Source organism: Cinclus cinclus, chromosome Z (assembly GCF_963662255.1).
Source record: "Cinclus cinclus chromosome Z, bCinCin1.1, whole genome shotgun sequence".
Taxonomy (NCBI): domain Eukaryota; kingdom Metazoa; phylum Chordata; class Aves; order Passeriformes; family Cinclidae; genus Cinclus; species Cinclus cinclus.
In genome coordinates, this window is record NC_085084.1 from 29838632 (window position 1) to 29859407 (window position 20776).

Here is a 20776-nt window from a genome sequence, read left to right on the forward strand (position 1 = left end):
TTTATAGCTGAGTTTTAAAAACAAAAGCTTGCTTGTTATTCCTTATTACAGTAGTAACATAACATTGTTTTTGCCAGAATCCATGTAGGAATTAGTGTCTAGGCAATGATGCTAAACAAGGAAGAAGGGAAGCAGGAAGATTTATGATGGTTGTAGGGGAGAATAAGTAAATACAGTTTATTTTTACATTCTAGGAGTTACTGAAGGAATTCAAGTGTCATTACCATGAGTTTATTATTTGTGCATCTCAGAAATTGCAATTCAGAAAATACAGTCTATTTCTATAACTTCGATAACTGTGCAGCTTGAGCATTTGCTTAAAACAGCAGATACTATTTGAGGGAAAATAAATAAAATGCTTTCTTTTGAGGACCTGGCATAAGGTGAAGTGAGCATGTCTAAGCGCTAATTGTGTTTATTAAGGAAGACATTTTATAGGGTTTTTTTGTTGTTTTTTGAAAAACAATGGCGTGTTGAAATTTTAGCACACTTCTTTCACCAATGTATCTTGCTGTTACATATTAGGAATAAAATTTACCCTAAAGTAGTGCTTTTCATAGAGCTTTAAAGCAAATATAATTAGTTATAGTTTAATTGTATGACTAATTGAAGGGAAAGGTAATTTTGTACAAGAATCTTAGTTTCTTGAATAACTTTTTTTTTTCTTTTAGCAGAATTTGTCTAAAGACTAGGGAATACTGCTGCTGCCGTGCATTCTGGAGATACGTTTTACTACAGATACCACCAAGGCTTTGCAAAGAGGATGAAGACGCTGCTGTTGACTGCTTACTGACACTAACCAGCTGGGCCCTTCACTCATGATGTGAAGAACGAAAACATTTTCACATTGTCCAGTTAGAATTTGCTTATACTGATTTTTAAAAAGAGGAGTAAATCAAAGTGGAGTACCGTAAACTTGACATGGAAAATAAAAAGAAGGACAAAGACAAACCAGATGAAAGAATGGCACGGCCTAGTGGGAGATCTGGTCATAATTCACGTGGAACTGGTTCTTCAAATTCTGGAGTGTTAATGGTTGGCCCTAACTTCAGAGTTGGTAAAAAAATTGGATGCGGTAATTTTGGAGAACTGCGGTTAGGTAAGAACCTCGTTTCTTTATTTCAGTTTACATTATTCAAGGCCATTTTTATGCAGTCTAGGCAAGAAAATTTCTCTATGATGACTGTGCAGATCTTCAAACTTCCTTAAAGCTTCAGAAGTACAAGACGTATTCAGCTCATCTTTCATGGCTTTACACTGGCTAGTACAAGCTTGATGACATGAAGAGTCTGTACAGCAGGATACTTTCTGAGACTAAAATGTTTTCTATGTGCAGTGCTCTCCTAAATTCAGTCAGGTTTCTCTTCCAAGATGCTGGAAGTTATGTCATGGTTATTGTAGCAGTCTTATGACTTCCTGAAGCACTTTACTGAGGTATATTTAGGGCTAAATGTATGAGACACATCCCTGTCCTGTAGGTCTGGCAGATCTGGAGATACTGTAACCAGGTACTACAGCGTTTTTAATACCAGTGAGCCTGGAAATTCCTTGGTTTCTTTTCTAATGTAGTGAGGCTAAACATTGAGTTGCTATTGAACAGGGCAGTGAGAATCCATCTGTAGAGAAAATTTGGGATATTTCAGGTGCTCTAGTTCTCTGCTGAACAGATGGCTGAAAATCAGATGGTGGAGAAAGCACAGACTGAGAAGGACCTATGGAATTTTGAAGAATTTGTGCAGCAAAGCTGGAAACGTTAACATTTATTAAAATAGATACTGATGGGTGTGCGCTTTTGGAGGACTATATGTTTAGTTTTGGGGGCTTGTATTCCAGGATGGACAGTGTGATTAGCCAGGGTTCTCAAGATGTGTAAGTTCAGGTATATGTTATTAAGTAGAACTTGACACTTAATTGCAGGAATTTATTCTAGTATTGTTAGAAGGCTTGAGTTAAAGTGCTTCATGCATTAAATAGAGGTGGGTTTCAAAGTTAGATATTTGAGAGGATAGTGGGCTGTACAGGTGTTGTTTCTGTTGATCTTTGCCTATGGTAGAACTAACACTCATTGTCCTTCAGACAATATTTGTGGTATAGTGCTTGCATAAAATATGTTTTCAATATAATGCATTCTGGGGGCTGTCAGGATGTAAACAAGCTTAGCAAATCAGAGGAATTAAAGAAAATATTGCTGCAGCTCTGACTTAGGACACTAAATTTTGCTGTCTCAGTAATAGGCGCTCTTGTTATTACTATTAATACTTAAAGAAAATTGTTACAATTTTGACATTTGCGGTGTTGCTTATAGGACTTTGCAGTCCACAAATCCAAACTGCAGAATTGCTCTTGCTCACGTCCCAAACTTTTGCACACTGTCTTCAAATCTGAATATTTGTTTCAAACCTCTCAAGAAGATTAATTTCACATAAAAGCAACTGCAAACTAATAAAGTTTATTTTTTTGTCTATTATTTTGGTCACAAAATACAGAGCTGATTAAAGTTAGTAACTGATTAACTAATTTACTTGCAGCTGTTCCAGTGAAACAATGTATTTTAAATGCAATATTAAAGCAGTTGAGACTTAATTTGATAGTACTGAAATAAAATAGAACAAGTCAAAGGAATAGGATGAAGATTATGGGGTAGTGTATTCTCCTGCAACAGTCACCAGGACAAATGCAGCCTTTCTCATTTTAATATCTGTGGGTTTGGCTTATATTCTAGATATTTCAAATCCCTATTTATTTGGGCTTTTTTTGTGAGGTAAGATATTTTAAATGTAAGTTACTGAAAGCAAGAGTTAATATTGCTATTATAGATTCTGATTTAATTTTTAATTTTTTTTTAATTTGCTTTGCTGCAGTATCAAGCACTTAGTGTGCACCCTTTCTACAAAGATGCACACATGCACTTAGTTTTTTATATGCACTTCTGCAGATGGGAATATGATTTTGGGCATGTATCCTGAGGTTAGACCTGAGGGACTTAAAAGAGGAAGAAGGTTGTAGAATGATGTTGTGCTCAGAAGATAAAAAATCACTTATGTATTGGAAGTGGTTGTTCTTCCACCTGAGAAGAAGGTGCTGATCAGACTTCAGTAGTGGCTTGTAAATCAAATGGGAAGTTGGTTCTGTGTAGCAAATTACTGTCTGTGATGTTCAACCATTATCTTGCAAAGGACTAAATTGTTTTGGATATTGAGCTGCTAATTTTAAGACTCTTTGTTATACCCAAATTCAACTGATATAGTTAAGATAAACTGATAATGTAGTGTGAGAACTTGTTGCTGTTGCAAGTGGTGCATTACTCAATACCTGTTGTATGCTTATGGACAGATGACAGAGGTGTCATATATATGTGTCTTCTGTATTTTAGAGAGACAATTGTCCTGACTGACTACCTGGAAAGTTAGTGTCCCTTCCAACGCTATGTCAGAATAAATGTGTTATTACAGCTTTTGCAGCTCAATGTCCAGTTACTTAACAATAACTGGATTTGTTACTTACTCAGAGTAGATGATGTATATATCTAAGAAATGTAATGAGCAGAGTTCCTGCAAGAGTTTATGTCAGTGTCTTATAGATTGTAGTACCATGCAAAGAAACAGAAACAACTTGAAACCAAGTACAGTTTTTATCAAAAATATAGCTGGTATGATCACCAGATAAGGAGTACTTAGGATGGCTGGATAGCCACTCTAGTCCCTACATAGGTCTTGGAGTACACTTCCTTTTGTGAGTCAGATTATAGCATGCTACTCATACTGATTTTGTGTTTGTTGTTCTGAAGCCCTCAGGTAATTTAGGTTAGGGTTTTTTTGGTGAAGTTGATCCACTAAGAGATGCAAGTTTTTAATGCATCTATTTTTTATAAGAGAGCTTTAGCGTTTCAGTCTTTGACTATTGGTGTAACTGACTTGGTCAAAGCATGGTCATGGGTTCCCTGTGTGGGCCATTCACTTAAGAGTTGGCTCAGTGATCCTTGTGGGTCTCTTCCAAATCAGAATATTCTATGATTCTGTGTAACACTCTTCACAGGGAACTTTTTAGACTTGGTCTGTGCCTTTTCCCCATTTGATTTCTTTAACAAAACTGAGCTAACTGTAGGAAATTCAGACCTGAGTAATTCAGGGAAAAAAGAAGGATTGTCATTAAGAATAGTATACACTAAATGCATTTGAAGATTGTAACGAGACAAAAAGTGTTGGAAGTGACAACTTAATTTATCCTTTTTCTGCTATTTTTTAAATTTTACATCTGTAAAACTTGTTTAGCATTTTAGTCATTGCATGCAGTTTGAAGTGATGCTTGTTGAAAAGTTCTTATCCAGTTACAGAATCTCTTAAATCATTAGATGCATTTTTCCATGTTGTATAAGCCTATCAAGAGTGTTGTCCTGTTCTAACTTTTAGCTTAGTAAATTAGATAATTGAGGAACAAAAATAGTCCTCAATTAACTAACTAGTTAATTCTAGTTTTAATTAGTGGGTGATGTTTCAAAATTATATGGTAATTTAAAAATAAATTTCAAATAGCTTTCAGCAATAATTATGTGAATGTAGAATATCACATTCTGGTTATTGTGATTTACCAATTTTCAAGCTTTTTTAGTACATAAAAGTATCACAGACTTGCTGAAATATCTGAAACTCTCTGAATTTTCCACCACTTACACTATTCAAGGAAAAATTATTTGTAAAATAAGGTGTTGGACTAATAAACCTGTATTTCCTAAGTCTCTGCCAGAAGACCTAGCACCTTAGATGAAAAATGTTTTGAAAACTTTCTTGATGTTTAAATGGCATTTACTTGAACAGCAAAGCCAGTGTCTCACATTCTTGTTTTTATTCTTTTTTCAAGGAAAAAATTTATACACAAATGACTATGTGGCAATTAAGCTGGTAAGTTAATATTTTTTAAAAGGATTTGGGATGAGTAACTAATCAGAGTTTTTCTTTCAGATGTTTTTCGTTTGATTTCTTTAATTGAAACCTTTAATAGTTTTGTATTATTTAATTGCGTTAGATAAAAGCAATTAGTGATAGATGTAATTGTGTAGTTTGGCCATATTGAGTAAAACTAGTTTTTAATTGTTGACACTGTTATCAAGGCTAACTCTGCAAAGTCAGTAATGGTTTAATGCTGTTTCAAGGATGTGCTCTGTGGCAGCCATTTTGGTAGATTCCTTTGTTACCCAACAAGTGGGGGAACAACAGATTTACGGTGAGTATTAACATCAGGTGACTACAGAGAAAATCCAGAAGTTCTTGAGGCTGCATGTGTTTTAATGTCCACACTCCTGCCCCCAAGTATTTTTCATCTCTGACTGCTGATCTTTACACATCACCTTGGTAGACATGTTTTTATTTGCAATGCTGTGTAATACATTTACTTCTCTTGCAAACATGATACTTCTGGATATTATGTTAATGTGTCATTGTTCGGCTTTTTCTCAGTCATCAGAACTACAGTTTACTTGGTTACTTTTTATCATTGAAGGCCTTTTAGGACTCCAGTTAATTGGTGCTGCTGCAGTAGTGCAGCACTTTTTACATAGCATAGTATGGCTTCATAAAGTGAAAGGTAAACTGTGGGAACAGAAGTGCATGGGTTTAGATAAGAAATCTGAAAAGCATTACAAACATGTAATAAACTCCTGAAAAATACGGCTATTTCTCTCCTTGCATTGGAAAGTACTGATTTTGGGAGTAGTAAAATTTTTAAAACAAGCAAATTGTGGCTTGAGAGAGCAACATTGCATACAGTTTTGAGGGTTATTATGTGCTAAATCAGATTTACACTTTCTTTTTTTAACATTTCTTGAACTTATTCTTTATGTCTGGTGAAAGTTGAAAATAGTCTGAGATTTTTTTCTAGTTAAATGTTGTCTACTGCAAAGCACATGTAGAAATACATTGCAAGTTAGTGGGGTTTTTTAAGACTGATTACTTCATCATGTAGAGCAAGAGAACATTTTTGTCTGATCAGTTTTGGTGAAAGTGTTTTTATAACATATGGAACTTAGTAAGCTTGGCTACCATTTCAACCCATTTCAGCTGTCACAGATGATACTGTTCGTTGGCAACATTTACTTTTTTGGTTTCCAAATATCTCAATCTTAGAGCTGGTTGTTCTCAGCTGAGTAAAAATCGTGAAGTAACTTAGTTTGAAGTCACTAAAGAACTAATATAGTTAAGTATATCTGTAATTTACTAGTGCTGAAAGAACTCTGAATGTGTAGTAGACTTTTCCATTTATCCTCTTACATTAGTGGAGTGAAAATAATATAATGTCTTTGCAATGAAAAACAGATGAAGGAATCATAATTAAAATCAACTCTGGAGCTTCCATCATCATAGTAAGATAAAAATACATTTATTAGCAGTTAGAACTAGTGGATTCTTTTAATATGGTTTTCCCTTTTTTTATTTCAGTATGTATTTCAGATAACATCCATGTTTCCAAACTGGCAGGAATTTGAGTCACAAGCTTCAGTCTGCTAAAAGCAGCTGCTTCAAACTGTAGGATTTATTTGGATTTAGTATTATTTTTTCTGCTGTTTTCATATTTGAAACAGTGCCAGAACTTTTTTCTAACAGTTCTAGATACAGTGGCATATCATCCTTTTCCTTTTTAAATGTAAGCTTTCGTTTTCTCTGTCACTTTTACTTTTGTGCTTTCAGAGCAGTTGTTAAGCCTATGCTTAGCCCTTGTTTAGTTACTGTAAATGAGACACGCTTAACTTTCTCTGTTTTGCACCTGTTGTAGTTCAAATTTAGCCATCCTGAATGAGGTTACCTGAGAATTAAGTTTATTTTATAGTTTAAACAGCTACCCTTGGCAGGTGTGGTTGTGATCTCTCCTGCAGTATCCTAAAACTGTATTTGCATTCCTCATGGTAGCATGTTTACCTACTATTGTCTTCTAAACAGTAAGACATCTGCTGTGCCAGATGTTTTGTGTATCAGTGGTAACCACATACTCTAGTGAAGGAGGACTGTGTGGGTTTCTCTCAAGTGCAGTGAATGGCTGTGTTTATACAGTGGCTTTCAGGAGTGCTTCCAATGTTAAAAGTAAGTGTTTTTTACAAGTGCTTTTTTGACTCAAACTGTTTCTTTTGAATTAATATTTCCTTTGTGGACAAAATTATATAAGCATACTCCTGTTATGGTACTTAGGGCAGCTTCAGGACTTTCTGTAAAAAAATAACTTATTTTTTTTATGTGAGGTCTGAGGGTTGTACGTGCATTTTAAAGTATAGTGTTTATATGTAAATGCATATTTATTTTGGTAGAACAGGTACAGTTCCGGAATCTTCCTCTTAATCTGTCTTAGTTCATTATCACCTGGTCTGGTTGGGGATATACGCCAGTTTGAGATGTTAGAATAGACTTTTTTAAGAGCTATAATGAGATTCTTAAGAACTGGGCTTTTACCAATTTGGCACTGTGTAGTGGTGTTTGTATGTTTCTGAAGGTCTTTTAGTATACAAACTGATTCCTTGTAATCAGGTGCTTCTTTAGCAATAGGTATTTGGTGTGTAAAAGATCTACCTTTCCTGCTCACCTCTTCTTATTGTTAGATGTACTACTTTTATTGCGTGACCCTGTACTTGACTTAAACCTCCTATTCACTATTCAGCTTTTCCATCTTCATTATTTTTCCCTTTTCCCTTTGACATATTTCTCCACTGCTCAAATTTACCTCCTCTCTGAATGCTTAACCACTGCCAAAAGACTAGCTAAAGGAATTTCTGCTTGAGCATGTCATGACCCATCAGCAGGGGCCATGATTCATTATAAATGAATCCAGTGTGAAAACACTGGACATGCTTTAGGGAGCTCTTTTTTTGTGTGTTTACCTCATGTCCAGCAACTAGCCTACTATTTATGCTTAAAAGGTGTTGGCTAACAAGTCCTTACATTTGAAGACTTCCACAAGTGCTGGGCAGCAAGCCTGTGATTTTTACAGTACACTTCAATAAACTGTGAACTCCCTCAACACAATACTCAAAGGTGCTGGCTCACAAACCACATTTCCACAACTCCCCATTCCCACAATAAACTTCAGTATGGAGTACAGAATAAAAAGTGATAGCCTTGCTTTGCTCAGAGGGAGGGAGGGAGAAGGGAAATAAAAGCAAAAAGGAAGAGAACAAAGAATATCATCAGTCCTTAGATCCTGCCTTCGTCTCACTGTGTGGCTGGTTCAGAGCTGGAGTTGTGACACAGTGAAAGAGAAAGAGAGGAAAAAGAGAGTGGGGGAGCCCAGTCTGCTTCCTTTCATAGTACAGCCTCTTACATTAATGAGATATTTTTTTTTTGTGCTGTTTTGTTGTTGGATGCATAGCAAGCCCTTGGAGCCCTCCTCCCAGAAGTGAGTGCAGGGTGAGGAAGTGAGCAGGGAGTTGGTTCAGCAGTGCACTGCCCCACCTCATCGAGACCCTCTCTTCCACTCACAGCTTTCCAGCCAGAACAGTCACAATGTTTGAGATAAAGCATGCTTATGCAAGGTCCTCCATACCACCCAGTGGCTCAGACATTCCTTACTATTGGTTGGGCATATGGCTCATCTCATTGGAGAGGAGGCTAGAAGAGGGAGGAAACAGAAGACAGTACGCAGCTAATTATAGTTGCTAATAAAGTCTATGCTCATCATTAAAACCAGAAATCCCACCAATATTGCAATACCCATTTGTGTCACTTTTCCCACCCCATGATTTAGAAACAAAATAAATCTTGTGTCCAAGGCTTGGTTCATTGAACCAGTTCTTTAGTTGCAGTGTTTGGAATTGTTCAGCGATCTGGTCAGCAGCTTCCTTAATCTTTGCTCAGGCCTCTTCAGTTGAAGTTGTAGGATTGTGGGTGGTGACAGAGCACTCCCCTTCAGTGAGGCTGAGCATCTCACATAATGTTTGTTCAATAATGGGTGTGCTAATGGTACATCCATCTCCGAGGTGTTGTCAAATTGAGCATTGTTAAGACACAGGAAAGGAATCCAGACACTGCATTTCCATCTAGCCTGGTATTCTACTGTTAGGAAGAAGATTTTTCATCTGAACTCCTACAAGCCAACCCCAAAGAGGCTGTGTATTTTCTAATTCTTCAATTTTAAGTGTCAGTAAAATTTAGGATAGTTATTTGTGGCTTTGTGGCAGGCTAATTCCTGCCACCAGGTGCTACACTGAAAAATATATGGGGTGTTGGTCGTATTACAATTATTGCAAGTATGTCTATTCAAAGTTCTAATACCAAGTATGAGCTCTGTTTCGCGGGAGGTCTTCAGGTCAAGTGTTACAAGTGGTAAACATCACAGCAAGCAAACTTAGAGGCAACAGAAAGAATTTTAATTACTTCCTGTGAGAAGCAGGGCAGGGTGAGGCAAAGCCCTTAGCTGTTAGGCCTCCATATTCTCTACAGATTCTTGTATTAGCTCCCAAGGTAAATTGGAGTCTTACTACCATAATTCTTGTGTAACAGGGTATAGGTAAAAGGACACATTGCTGAAACATCTCAGGTCAGTAGTGCTGGGTACAGATTATGGAACAACAGCAACATGTGGTCAAAATGTCCGATTTTAACATCAGTCATTGCTTTGTCAGAGTTCTTGTAGGAAAAGAAGGGAAAATGCCTTGTCCTAAACCAGTGGTTGAAAAGAAAGTGCTATCCAGTGGTGTGAGCACAATGCTCTTTATCATGGACATTGGTAGCTATCCACAAATAGCTGCTGACAGGCTTCTGAAGTCACTGCTCCAATAGTCAAAAAATCTGCTAAAACTGATTGTCCTGGGTGGTTCTTAAGTTTAATTTGATTTGTCTTTCGTTTTGTGAAATATAAAATTGATTCAGTTTCTTATGGTCCATTCCTGTACTACTGGAGCAGTAAAGTGGCTGCCATTGTCTCACTGGGTGGAATTGGGCTTGGGTAAATACCTGAACTACTGTTTTAAAACTGTGTTCTTTTGCCTGTACCTGGACTAACAAATTCCACTTGGATTAGTCCAAAACTCCATATTTGAGGTGGGCATGCATACATCTTTCTACTCCTCATTTAACTTACCCTGCAATAACTTTGATATTTTGGTTACCATATATGGCACCATTTTGTAGCAGTTCACTGCAAGAGAAATGGTCTAGAATCCAGATTCTACATCCTGCAATTCCTCATTAAGGATTCTCTCATACACATCCTGAAGCTGCCTGAAGCCTGTCAATTTGAACGTGCTCGACAACAAACAGCCCTTCTGCCATCAGCCTCTCTTCCTGATCCCTCTCAGCAGCAAGCAGCTCTGTCTCCTGACATCTGGACTCCGTCTCCATGAAACCTCTACCCTTTGATCAGCTGGCAGCCCACTGGATGAGGGACCAGGACTATAAGGGTCATTTACCTGTATGAAAACCTCAGATTCTCAGTATCCCTTTGGGCTCCTCTTCTGCAGCTTCTTTCTGCAGCAACTGCTGCCTACACTTCTTCCTATAACCACTTCTCTGGCTTCAGCCTCTTCCTCAGCTGCCTTTGTCTCCTTGCCCAACATTCCTTGCCTTTTCCTTATCCTCATCCTTCACTACTTTTGTGTCCTTTACTGTGTGAGTCACTGTCTTTTCTTCTAAAAATATAGCAGCCTAATCTTGCCTCTTAATTTTGTATATTAGGTTCCTGTCTGAGCACTTGAGTAAGTCCTTGTACTACTCCCAAGGTTGGCTTCTCATCACTACTGTGGTACCTAACACACCTAACACAGTATTTTCTCTTGCTTTGTAGCCTTGCAGAGCTCAGGGTGTAGTAATTGGGTGAGGTCACTTTCTGTACTCAGCAAAGATTCCAATTTTGCTCTTTTATTTTTCTCTCTGTCCAAACATCTCTATAAGTGGTTTAGCTCTATAAGCTAAAGCTCGTGGATGTTTTTATAAGGACTCAACCAAGACTTTAAAATATTTTTGCAAATGTTTTGCAACCAAATTTTGTAGTACTTTCTCTCTTGCTGAACATTTTAGTAAAAAGAAAGTCCATCTCATCTTGCTCTCTGTATGAACATTTTTGTAAAGAGTCAGCCAAATTTTATAGAAATGTCTCTCTTTTTGCTCTCTGTCTAGACAGTTTAGTAAAGGAGTCATTAATATTTTTATCCTTTTGTGTTTCCATCAGCATGACACACAGTACTCCACATTTGAAGATGAGTATAGGTCATACTTTCCCATAATGGGAAAGGGATCCATGCTTGACATTTCCTGGGCTGTCATGTCCTGCTCCTCTCTGTTCCTGATCCATCCTGTACCCATCAGAGATGGAGATATCTGAGCCCATCCCAGCTAAAAATAGCTTAAGAGCTGTTCAGTCCCTCTTAGCCTCATGATTCCTGTCTGTGATGCAGTTGGTAGGAGTGTGATATTTGCTGTAAATTCTTACAGGCCTGAAGAAAGCCACCATACCACACTGGAGAGTTCCTGTACTTTACTGTACAGTTGTTATAACTCTGGCAACCCCCACTATTAGACTCAAAATGTGTTAGCTAACAAGCCCTTCATTTTGTACAGTAGGGGTAAAAAATATGGCAACCATGCTTTGCCCAGGCAAAGCAAGGGATGAGAGAAATTAAGGTGGAAAAGTGAGAGAGAACGAAGTTTACCATGTGTAGATTTCTGCAGTAGGTCCTCCTGTGTGGATAGGCAAGAGCTGGGATAGTGAAACAAGAAAGGGAAAGATACAGGAAAAGTGAATGAGGGGGCCTGATGTGCTTCCTTTTATAGTTAACCTGGTGCTGCTTCTTATGTAAACCAGACTTTTCTTGCTGTTTTGTTTGCACATCCACAGGCAGCCCTTTGAGCCTTTCTCGTGGAAGTCAGTTGGGGGGGACTGAACCGGAGCAGGAAGCTGGCTGAGAAGAGTGCTGCTCCATCTCCATGGGACCTTTGTTTCAATCACGCTCTTCCTGTCATAATAGTCAGAATATTTGAGACAAAACGTACTTATGCTTGCTTAGTCCTCTGCAGAACTGCTCCTGGAAGTGCATCAGTGTTCGTTTCTTTGGATGAAAGATAGGAAGTTACATAGTAGCCATCACCGACTTTTAAACTGCAATCTTTAATTTACTGGTCCACTCTTAAGATTTGAATTGCTAAAATTGAGTGAGGGGTGTGTGTGGAAAGAAAGTTGTGCTTTGTTTCAAAGTTGTTTCTCTCTGTTTTTTTGTTTTTTTTTTTAAGGAATAACCGTGGTCTAGAGTCACACCTTTTCAGAATCCCTCTAGGATATGTAGTAAAGCCAAATCTAGTGCAATTCTGTTAATAGGCTGATCTTTTCCTGTAACAAGAGCCTGCTTCTTAAAGATTTTTTTTCCTAAAAATGACTTTTGTTTGCCATGGCTTACAAATCTGTAAAACAGACACAGAACATATTGTGAGATGAGTTCTCACTGAATTACTGAAACCGTGAAAAGTAGGTAATAGCTGAATGTTTATATTGTGCTTTGGGTTATTAGACTTCTTGAATATTTCAGACCTTACAGTTCAAGTAAACTGCCTTTTCAAAACTGCTTTAACAGGAAGTAACTTGAAAATGGAGTAGTATTTTATTCCATGTGTTCCATGTGGGACAAAAATAATTGTAAAAAGAATTCATTATTAACTTGAAACAGATTTCACATTTCAGGTGTCTTTTGTTTTGTTTGAATGTGTAAGTATGCCACAGAGGAAAAAAGGGGGATAAAAACCTCTCTGATAAACAAAGGAGTGGTTGTTTCTGTCACTCAGGTAAATGGAGCTCAATAAGGGGCACATTAGTTCTTTCATGGCAGCAAGACCCCCCATGTTCCTCATTTAGAGATCTTTTGCAGGGAAAAGAAGTTGTCTGTTTTAATGATGAAGCTTTGAAATAATTAGATGTGAATGTAAAAGTAGTGTGGGGAGGTTATATACAGAGCTTTGCAGATCCCAAAATAATCCCAATTCTTTCAGGATGCTTCAGTGAGGACCTGGGCTTATTTAAGTAAAGAAAATATGCTAGTTTCTTTTGGCAAGAGTAGAAGTTGGCTTTAAGGCACTCTGGGATTAACATGATGTTAGACCAGTTATGTATTCTCAGGCTTATTTTTAGATGGTGAAATGTACAAAACACTAGTGAAACCAAACTACTATGATTTGCCATGTCTTTATTTACTACTGAAGTTTCTTTTTAGACTTCTAGATACAGTAGTCTATTCTTCACTCTTAATGTTGTGATGAAAGATGACATTTAACATTGTTTTGTCTTGATTTATCTTTTTCTGTCTCTCATTTACATGTAGTTATTGCAGTCTAATTATATGGGATGCATGCGAACAATATTGCATACTAACAATATGGGAGTGGGATGAGAGAAATGAAATAATTGTATGCAAAGAGGTTATTGTGCTTGCCCTTTTACAGTATTTGGTTGAACAAGATGTGTTCCCTTTGCATGTTTGGAATGGCAGGAAGGTATCTAAGCCTCTTATAAAAATAAGGTAATTCCTAAAGGCTGTTGTTCAGTGAATGAACTACAAGTACATATTGCCATATTTTTTTCAATTTTACTGGAGGGGATAAAAGTGTCTTTGAACGAGTTTTAGCTTCAGTCTTTGGCTCTGTGTAGTAGTTTAAGTAGATGTGTTTGACTGTGTAAGAACAATGTCTTCTGGAGATTTATCAGGACTGTTTTCTGCTAATGGCTGGGACAAGTAGCATTCATGAAGAAGAGGGGGGGGTGTGTGTCAGAAATTGGAAGCTATTTGTTCTACCTAGATTTTTTTTTTTTAAATCTAGTCCTATATATTTAATACACACAAGCTGTTTTTCATCCTTTTAATGGGACCATGTTACATCTATGAGGGGTTAAGTTGTTAATGTACCATCAGCTGAGACAAAACTGTATAATGGAACAAAATTAAACTTCTATAAGCCCATGTTTTGTGTTGTTATTATAAGCAGCAGACATGCGGAGTTTTGTGGACTAAAATATTTTCTTCTTATCTGGCAGAATCATAAGTTTTAATTAGGCGTTATGTAGTGTATTTTGTAACTAACAGACTTGTATACTACAAGCAAAGTAATTGCTAATTTTGTGTTGTTTCCTAAAATGTTAGAATATTTCAAATACTTCATAGTGTGTTTCCTCATAACTCTGAAAGCTGAGTACTAAAGGTTGATAGCTGTGCTGATTTGCTCTGACTCATGTTTACGCTAAAGTGTTTTTTTAGGGAATATCTCTCTTCAGTGCTTTACCATAAATTTCATGTGTCCTCATAAACTGTAATGAGGCCTTTGGTGGGCCAGTTAGTCTTGCTTAGTAAGTAATTTTCTAAATAATAAACTCCTGCTTATTTTAGAAAATTCTTGCTCACTTCTCACGTTCCTGCGAAGAATACAATGTTTGGTTATGCTGGTTGCTCTGGAGCATAAAAAACATAGAGTAAATCCTATTTGTTTTTTGCAGAAACTATTACATAAAGTCCTTCTTTAGTTCTAGGCATCCAGCTTTGGCATCCTGGCAAGATCAAATGCATTATTGTACACTGTCAGGCACTTCAGCAGCAATTGGAAACAACTAAGTCTTGGAGGGAGATGGGTTGAGGAAGCAGACTGAATTTCTCATTCTTGCACATTGGCTCATAGTTTTTATGCCCTGAATGTGACACTTAGAAACAACATGTTTATAAACTCCTACTTTCTTAAGATGATGGTGTGAGGAAGATGATGAGCACTTTGATGATGAGCTTTTCCTGAAAACTGATATTCAGCAGTATTAGTTTTATTGCTGATAACTGTATTAGCAGTTACTTACTATATGCTGCAGTTCTAGTAGTAACAGAATTAATTTCCAGGTTACCACTGATGTCTTGGAAGATCATAGAATCAATTAGGCTGGAATAGACCTCGGAGAGCATTGAATGCAACCTCTGACTGAAGACCACCATGTCAGCATGTCACTCAGTGCTGTGGCCAGTCTTTCCTTAAACACCTCTGGGGATGGTGACTCCACCATCCACTGGGCAGTCCATTCCATTGTCTAAGCACCCTTCCTGTGAAGAAATTCCTCCTGATGTCCAGCCTAATTTCCTGATCTCCCCTGGTGGAGCTTAATCTTAAAACCATGTTGCACATCAAAAGAAACAAGGCATATCTTCTAAAGGAAGCCATAGGAAATTACTTCAAGAATCTGGTGCTAAAGAACCTTTTCTTTATAAAGGGAGACACTCAAGAAGTTTGGGTTTCCATTTTGGCTGCATGTGTGTTCCTCTGTTTAATCTCATGTCACTTCATTTCATTCTACAAGACCCTGACACGGACATGTTGAACACAGAAATAAGATTTTATTAATATGTGTAAACTTCAAACTTATACTGGGGCTTTTTTTTGCTTTTTGTTTTGGATTTATAGTTTGGAATGGTGATACTTGATTTCTGCTAAGCAGTTACTATTTAGTGCAAAGATTTAGTATTTTTTGTGAAGATCTTAGGTTGAGACTTAATTCTTAGAAACATCTGTGGAGTATTAGGTGTTTGGAGGTTCTTTTCAGTCCGTTAAGCTGCAATTTAATGCCACTTCCTGAGAAATGTGGGACAGACCATCCATGTGCATTGGAGAAACATACTGGTTTTTAGCTATTCCATCATTTGTCTGTTACTTGGTTTGCATGTTGAACTCTGGTCCAGTGGAGCAATACAAGATGTAAATATCCCTATATGCACTGGTCTCTCTCACCTGGAGGAGTTTTAGTTTTCTTTGTTTCTTGATTTCCAGACATTCAGAAGAAAAATTGAAACTATCTGTGTGGCTTGGAAGCAGTAGTAGTTGGCTGGTAGTAGGTTAGTGTATTAGTTTTTAGGCTTTGTTTTAAATGTTGTTTTTGTTTTTAAATCAGGAGCCAATGAAGTCGAGAGCACCACAGCTACATTTGGAATACAGATTCTACAAGCAGCTAGGATCTGGAGGTAAAAAGCAGTGTAATGCATTTTACTGTGATGTAATCCACAGTCAATTTTTGGCTGAAGTTTTCTGGTTAAGAGGCATAAATCTATTTAATAAAGTGTTGTTAACTACTTAAGCAGAAAAAAGCCCCAGGAGTTAGTGGATTAATGTATAAATTTCAATATTCTAACATCATTTTTTCTACTCTATAAAGCATATCTGTGAAGTCCTGACTATTTAATAAATCCTACCTATCACAGCACTGTAGATCTCCAAACTGCTGATCTACTAATCACATAGTTGATGTGATGTTTAAATAGCTTCAGATTCAGTTTTACTTTACTTCATTCTTATTTATACCGTATATATTGCTTCTTACTACTTTTAACCTCTTAAATACCTCTAGGAAAAGTTTAATGAAGTCTAATGCAGTTTGATATTTAGATTTCTCACTTCACTCCCCTTGGTGCTTTTACACCCAGCAGTACTCTTATGGTGGTCGCCTGAATGATCCAATTGTCACCTTTTGTTTTGATAGGTGAGCAATACTTAAAACTTCTCACATATTTTTGTGCCTTTCACAAATTCGTATATAGTCAGTTAGGAAGATGTGAAGTTTCTTACAGTAGTAAAGTGAGTACAGGCATTCTCTAAATCAGCTATAACTTAGGAAAAAGAATTCTTTTGACATCTTTTCTGTGAAATTATTCTCAGAGTAGGTCATGTAATCAACTAGTTTTCCAATTTCTTTACTAATGTAGAAGTTTATTTTATGAGTGGACTGCTAACAGTGGTTTTCTACGTGTGTGTTCAGGGGCTTTTTAATAAAGGCAGCCTGGAATTTGTAACAGTGATCTTAGTTATGCTTAAACTAGAATAAAATCCTACTTAGTCTGTAAAGTTGTCTCCAAAATGCAATACACAATGAACATGCCCATACCACTTTGATTTTATTATCTTGAATGTGTGTGTGTGTGTGTTATGATGGATTTTAATACTTTATAATTACTATTTTCACTTTTTTCCTTAAAATTCGGGATCATATGCTCATTGCTGCACTGACTGGATAGTGTTTCTCGGGTAGCTTTCAAAATTTCATGCTACTCTTTTAAAGCGTACATCCTGTGAAACAAAGTTTCTAATATGTTCAAATAATATAGACTTTTTTGCTGCTGTATAATGAATGCTTTGCAACTAGAAATTTTTAGAGAGCAAAACACAACATTGTCAATTTATCTTCCTAGATGGAAAATAAAGTTGCAGATAGATAGTTAAAATCTTGAATCTATATGCTTGCTGTTTGGAGAAAGTAATCAGAGTATGGTGTATGTGTGTTTTTTTGTAAGTAGTTATAAATTGTCAGCATACCACACACTAGCATTGTGAAATAGCTGATGAGTACAAAGCAGAGGTCATAAGTGCTTGACTAATGGAGCATGACAACGCAAAATTTAGGTATATTACCTGTCTGTGAATATAGAGGTGTAACTATCTAAAATTGCAAAGGAGCTGTGTAGTGGAGGAAAGAATAAAGCTGTAATTTCTAGTTCAGACTGCAGAAATTAGGCAGTGCTTCTCAGAGGTAGGAACCCTTACAGGAGTATTTCTTGGGAAAATGTCTTAGTGAGTGCAACTATGTTTACCTCTTTATTTATTGAGTAAGACTGGGAACTGTGTTTAGTGTAAAAACATAGTCAAGTTGTATTCTGTTTTGCCTCAGGTATCATTCAATTTTCTTTACTCTATTTGGTGGTAGAAGCAACTTTTATCTTTTTCTCTGATGCCTTGTTGAAGTACTGAAATGGAGAGTCACCTGTTCTGATTCTTTGCATGAAGATGAGGTGACCTTTAGGGTGAAAATGCAGAGATAGAGCTGGTGAGTTACTAAGCATCACCAATAATTATGAAGAATTTTGTTATAGACCTCCTTTGTTTTTGCAATAACCTGCTTTATTCAAAAGTGAAAGCGTCTTCCAGAACAGAACTTTGGAAGCTCTGTTGTATGAGCCTTTCTCAGGCACCCTACTTGAGGCTTATTTTAATGGGTATTGTGGCAAAGGCTCATTATGAAGAACGTAATTTTCTTGTTCCTATCTACATAGAAGCTAAAAAAAGATTACTGATTCTTTATCTTCTGGCAGAAGTCTTTATCTATATTTTTAGGAGTTGGGCCCTCAAGCCGGGCAAATTACATGGCATGTGATTTTCAGAAGAAGATTTGAAGTATTATGCAGTTTCTGTTCTCATGTAATCTGTGACAATTTGTTTTAGTCTACTGATTTTTCATGATATGTATGTTTACTGTCCAGCATAGATTTAAGTAATTTTATCTCTTGAACAGTTGAAAACATAGCATTGTAAAGTTGATCCACCAACTGATAAATTCAGTAAGCAAGCATGTAAACCTATGTAAAACAGGAGATAGTAAAAAAAAAACCAACAAACTTAGACCAGGTCTATCCATATAGACAGTATTGCTTTATGGGCAGTGGTGGTACTTTGGTCAGAGGGAGAATAGATTGAAGGAAGTGATCTTCAGTATGCAAGTTGCAGAAGAGTCTGTCCTAGGAGATATAAAAATAGCTGCTGTTGCTGGAAGATATTTGAAATATAGTAGTTGTGAAGATAGAAGGTTTCTCTGAGACACAATTATGCACCATACTAGGAGTTTCAATTATTTGAAGCTTTCTATATTTTAAGCTTCCAAAATCCACATTTGCAGTTTTTCTCAGGATGAAGTAGTCTTTTCCATAGCTGTTTTTGTTTATTTGCACAAAGTTGTAGTAATTTGGATGATAGCTTTATAACTGTGTGGACTGCATATTTTGCGTTTAATTGTACCAAATTGTATTTCCCCTTGTTCTCCTCATATTCACATGTATACTTGTATATTAATAGCAAGTGACTACTAAAATATGGTTTCAGAAGCAATTGGTGAAAAGAGGATTGTACTCCCAGTACTCCTTTCCAGTGTTGTAAGCAGAGACATTATTTTCTGTAAAAATCCCATGATTTTCACAAATAATAATTACAAATTTGACAAATTGACTTGCACTTAGTGTGAAATAACCTGCAGTTTAAGGGATAAAATTCCTGTAGGCCCTGTGAAATCTCACTTGACTTGGAGGTGGCAGGAGGGAGAGGGAGAGGCATTAACATGTGAAAGAATAATTCTAGAAGAAAATTAGGTTATTTTCTGGCAGTATTGTCCTGAAAGCAAACAAATATTACTGGGATTACAGATTATTTTGCTTTCAAACCCTTTTTAACAGACCATCTTTGTACTCCTCTGATCTTGTAGCCGTTGATGAAAGGAGTAGCATTTTGAAATTGTATGTTTTCTTGGTATTTCCTTATCTGCAGCCAGTATTTGTCCACTATTTTTTTAATAATATCCCTTTTTCTTGCTTTTTAAATGACCTTGTATCTTGGATTTTTTAAAAATATATATTGGTATTATTAATCTCTGTGCTAAGTCATCCAAAATGTTTTGTGTCTTGAATGCCATGAAGATGAAGATGGAAGGCATTCTTGACTGAGAAAAGATCAGAGGATTCTTTCATAGTTCTGCTCATTGAGAGAGCAAGGAGAAAATAGGCATGAAATAAGATAGATGTGCAATTTTTACACACAGGACTTTGGAGCTGTCAGTATTAATTCTTTGTATTTAACAAAAAGAGGTCTGGTCTTGCATGAAGAAGAATTAACATTTCAAAATTGTATTCCTTTGGAGAGGATCTGCTAATAAAGAAGGCTTATCTGTACCTTTACTCTTAAATATGCTCTTTGAAATGCCTGTGAGTGTGCAGTAACATGTAGGTGTTTGTCAGGAAAAAAATATGACAAGTCTTTCTTAAAGAGGAAATACTTTCACTTCTTTTGGGATTTAAAACTTTTAAAATTAGTGTAATGATGTGGCTTATTTTAGTCTCATCATTATTTAGCTTTAATTTAGATTTTATATGCGAATAGAGATTTTAATGAAAATTGCTTTTACTTTTCTCTGATAATTTTGTCAGTCAAAATTATCTGTATCAAAAGTAACTGACGAGGGTGTTTTCTTCAGGAATTTTGAGATCATTATTCAGCATGCAGATGTTTCTAGTCAATTGAATGAGGAACATGGATGGAATTTAGAATACCTTTGCTTTAAATAAATTTTGTTTAATGTTTATTTTCTTAATATGCCAATATGAGTTATAATAAAAACTGCCATGCTATCCTAAGTGCAGTACTTCAAGTAAAATGATTGCTGAATTGGTACCTGAAATTGCACTAAAGCTTTTGGAATTAATAGAAAACAGTTTTGTACTTTTTATTGATTTTTAGATTCATTTTATTATGCTATCAGCTTTTCTTTGCATGATTAGAAGGTGTAGGTGTATTTCATGCACTGTTCTGTAGTTTAACTGACAGGTATTAGGAGTATGGCTTAGTTTCCTTTTGTGAAAAGGAGTCTGTAAATGAAAGAAGTTGTGTTTTTATGTGCTGAAGAGTGTAAAAACTCTTCAGCTTTCGTTGTCTGATTTTTCTAACCTCTGTTAATAAATGGATCATTGTCATAATGACTGGGAGCCTTTGCAGGTGAATGAGAACTCTTTTGTACTTACAAGTAGAGCAAAAGAATGGCAAGCAGCTTCTGCTGATTCAAGTGACATAGAAGAACTCGTGTTTGTAATGCTGCTGGTAGAACAGAGTTACTTAGAACAGTTCTTGTTTGTAGCAGTGAGGGATATCTATTATTAGATGTTATTTTTTTCATTTTAGGTCATTTTTGAGGTCACAGATCTCAAAACAGGTCACAAATCTGTTCAGCAGTGGATTAGCCTATTGGTGAAACTGCTGTATTATTTCAG

General features: G+C 36.4%; 1 protein-coding gene across 7 annotated transcripts in view; it reads left to right on the forward strand.

Annotated features, from left to right (window-relative positions):
• The first annotated feature begins 388 nt into the window (after window positions 1-388).
• CSNK1G3 (casein kinase 1 gamma 3) overlaps window positions 389-20776 on the forward strand; it is a 56496-nt gene continuing 36108 nt past the window's right edge. For 5 of the 7 annotated variants that reach the window (XM_062513814.1, XM_062513816.1, XM_062513819.1 and 2 more), the window contains exons 1-3: window positions 389-1099; window positions 4858-4898; window positions 15874-15943. In XM_062513814.1, coding sequence (XP_062369798.1) covers window positions 922-1099; window positions 4858-4898; window positions 15874-15943 — 289 coding nt within the window. In that variant the 5' untranslated portion in view covers window positions 389-921. Of the gene's footprint in view, window positions 1111-2002; window positions 2024-4814; window positions 4899-15873; window positions 15944-17793; window positions 17797-20776 lie in introns of all 7 variants that reach the window. The other 2 variants (XM_062513818.1, XM_062513817.1) reach the window with 2 other exon arrangements.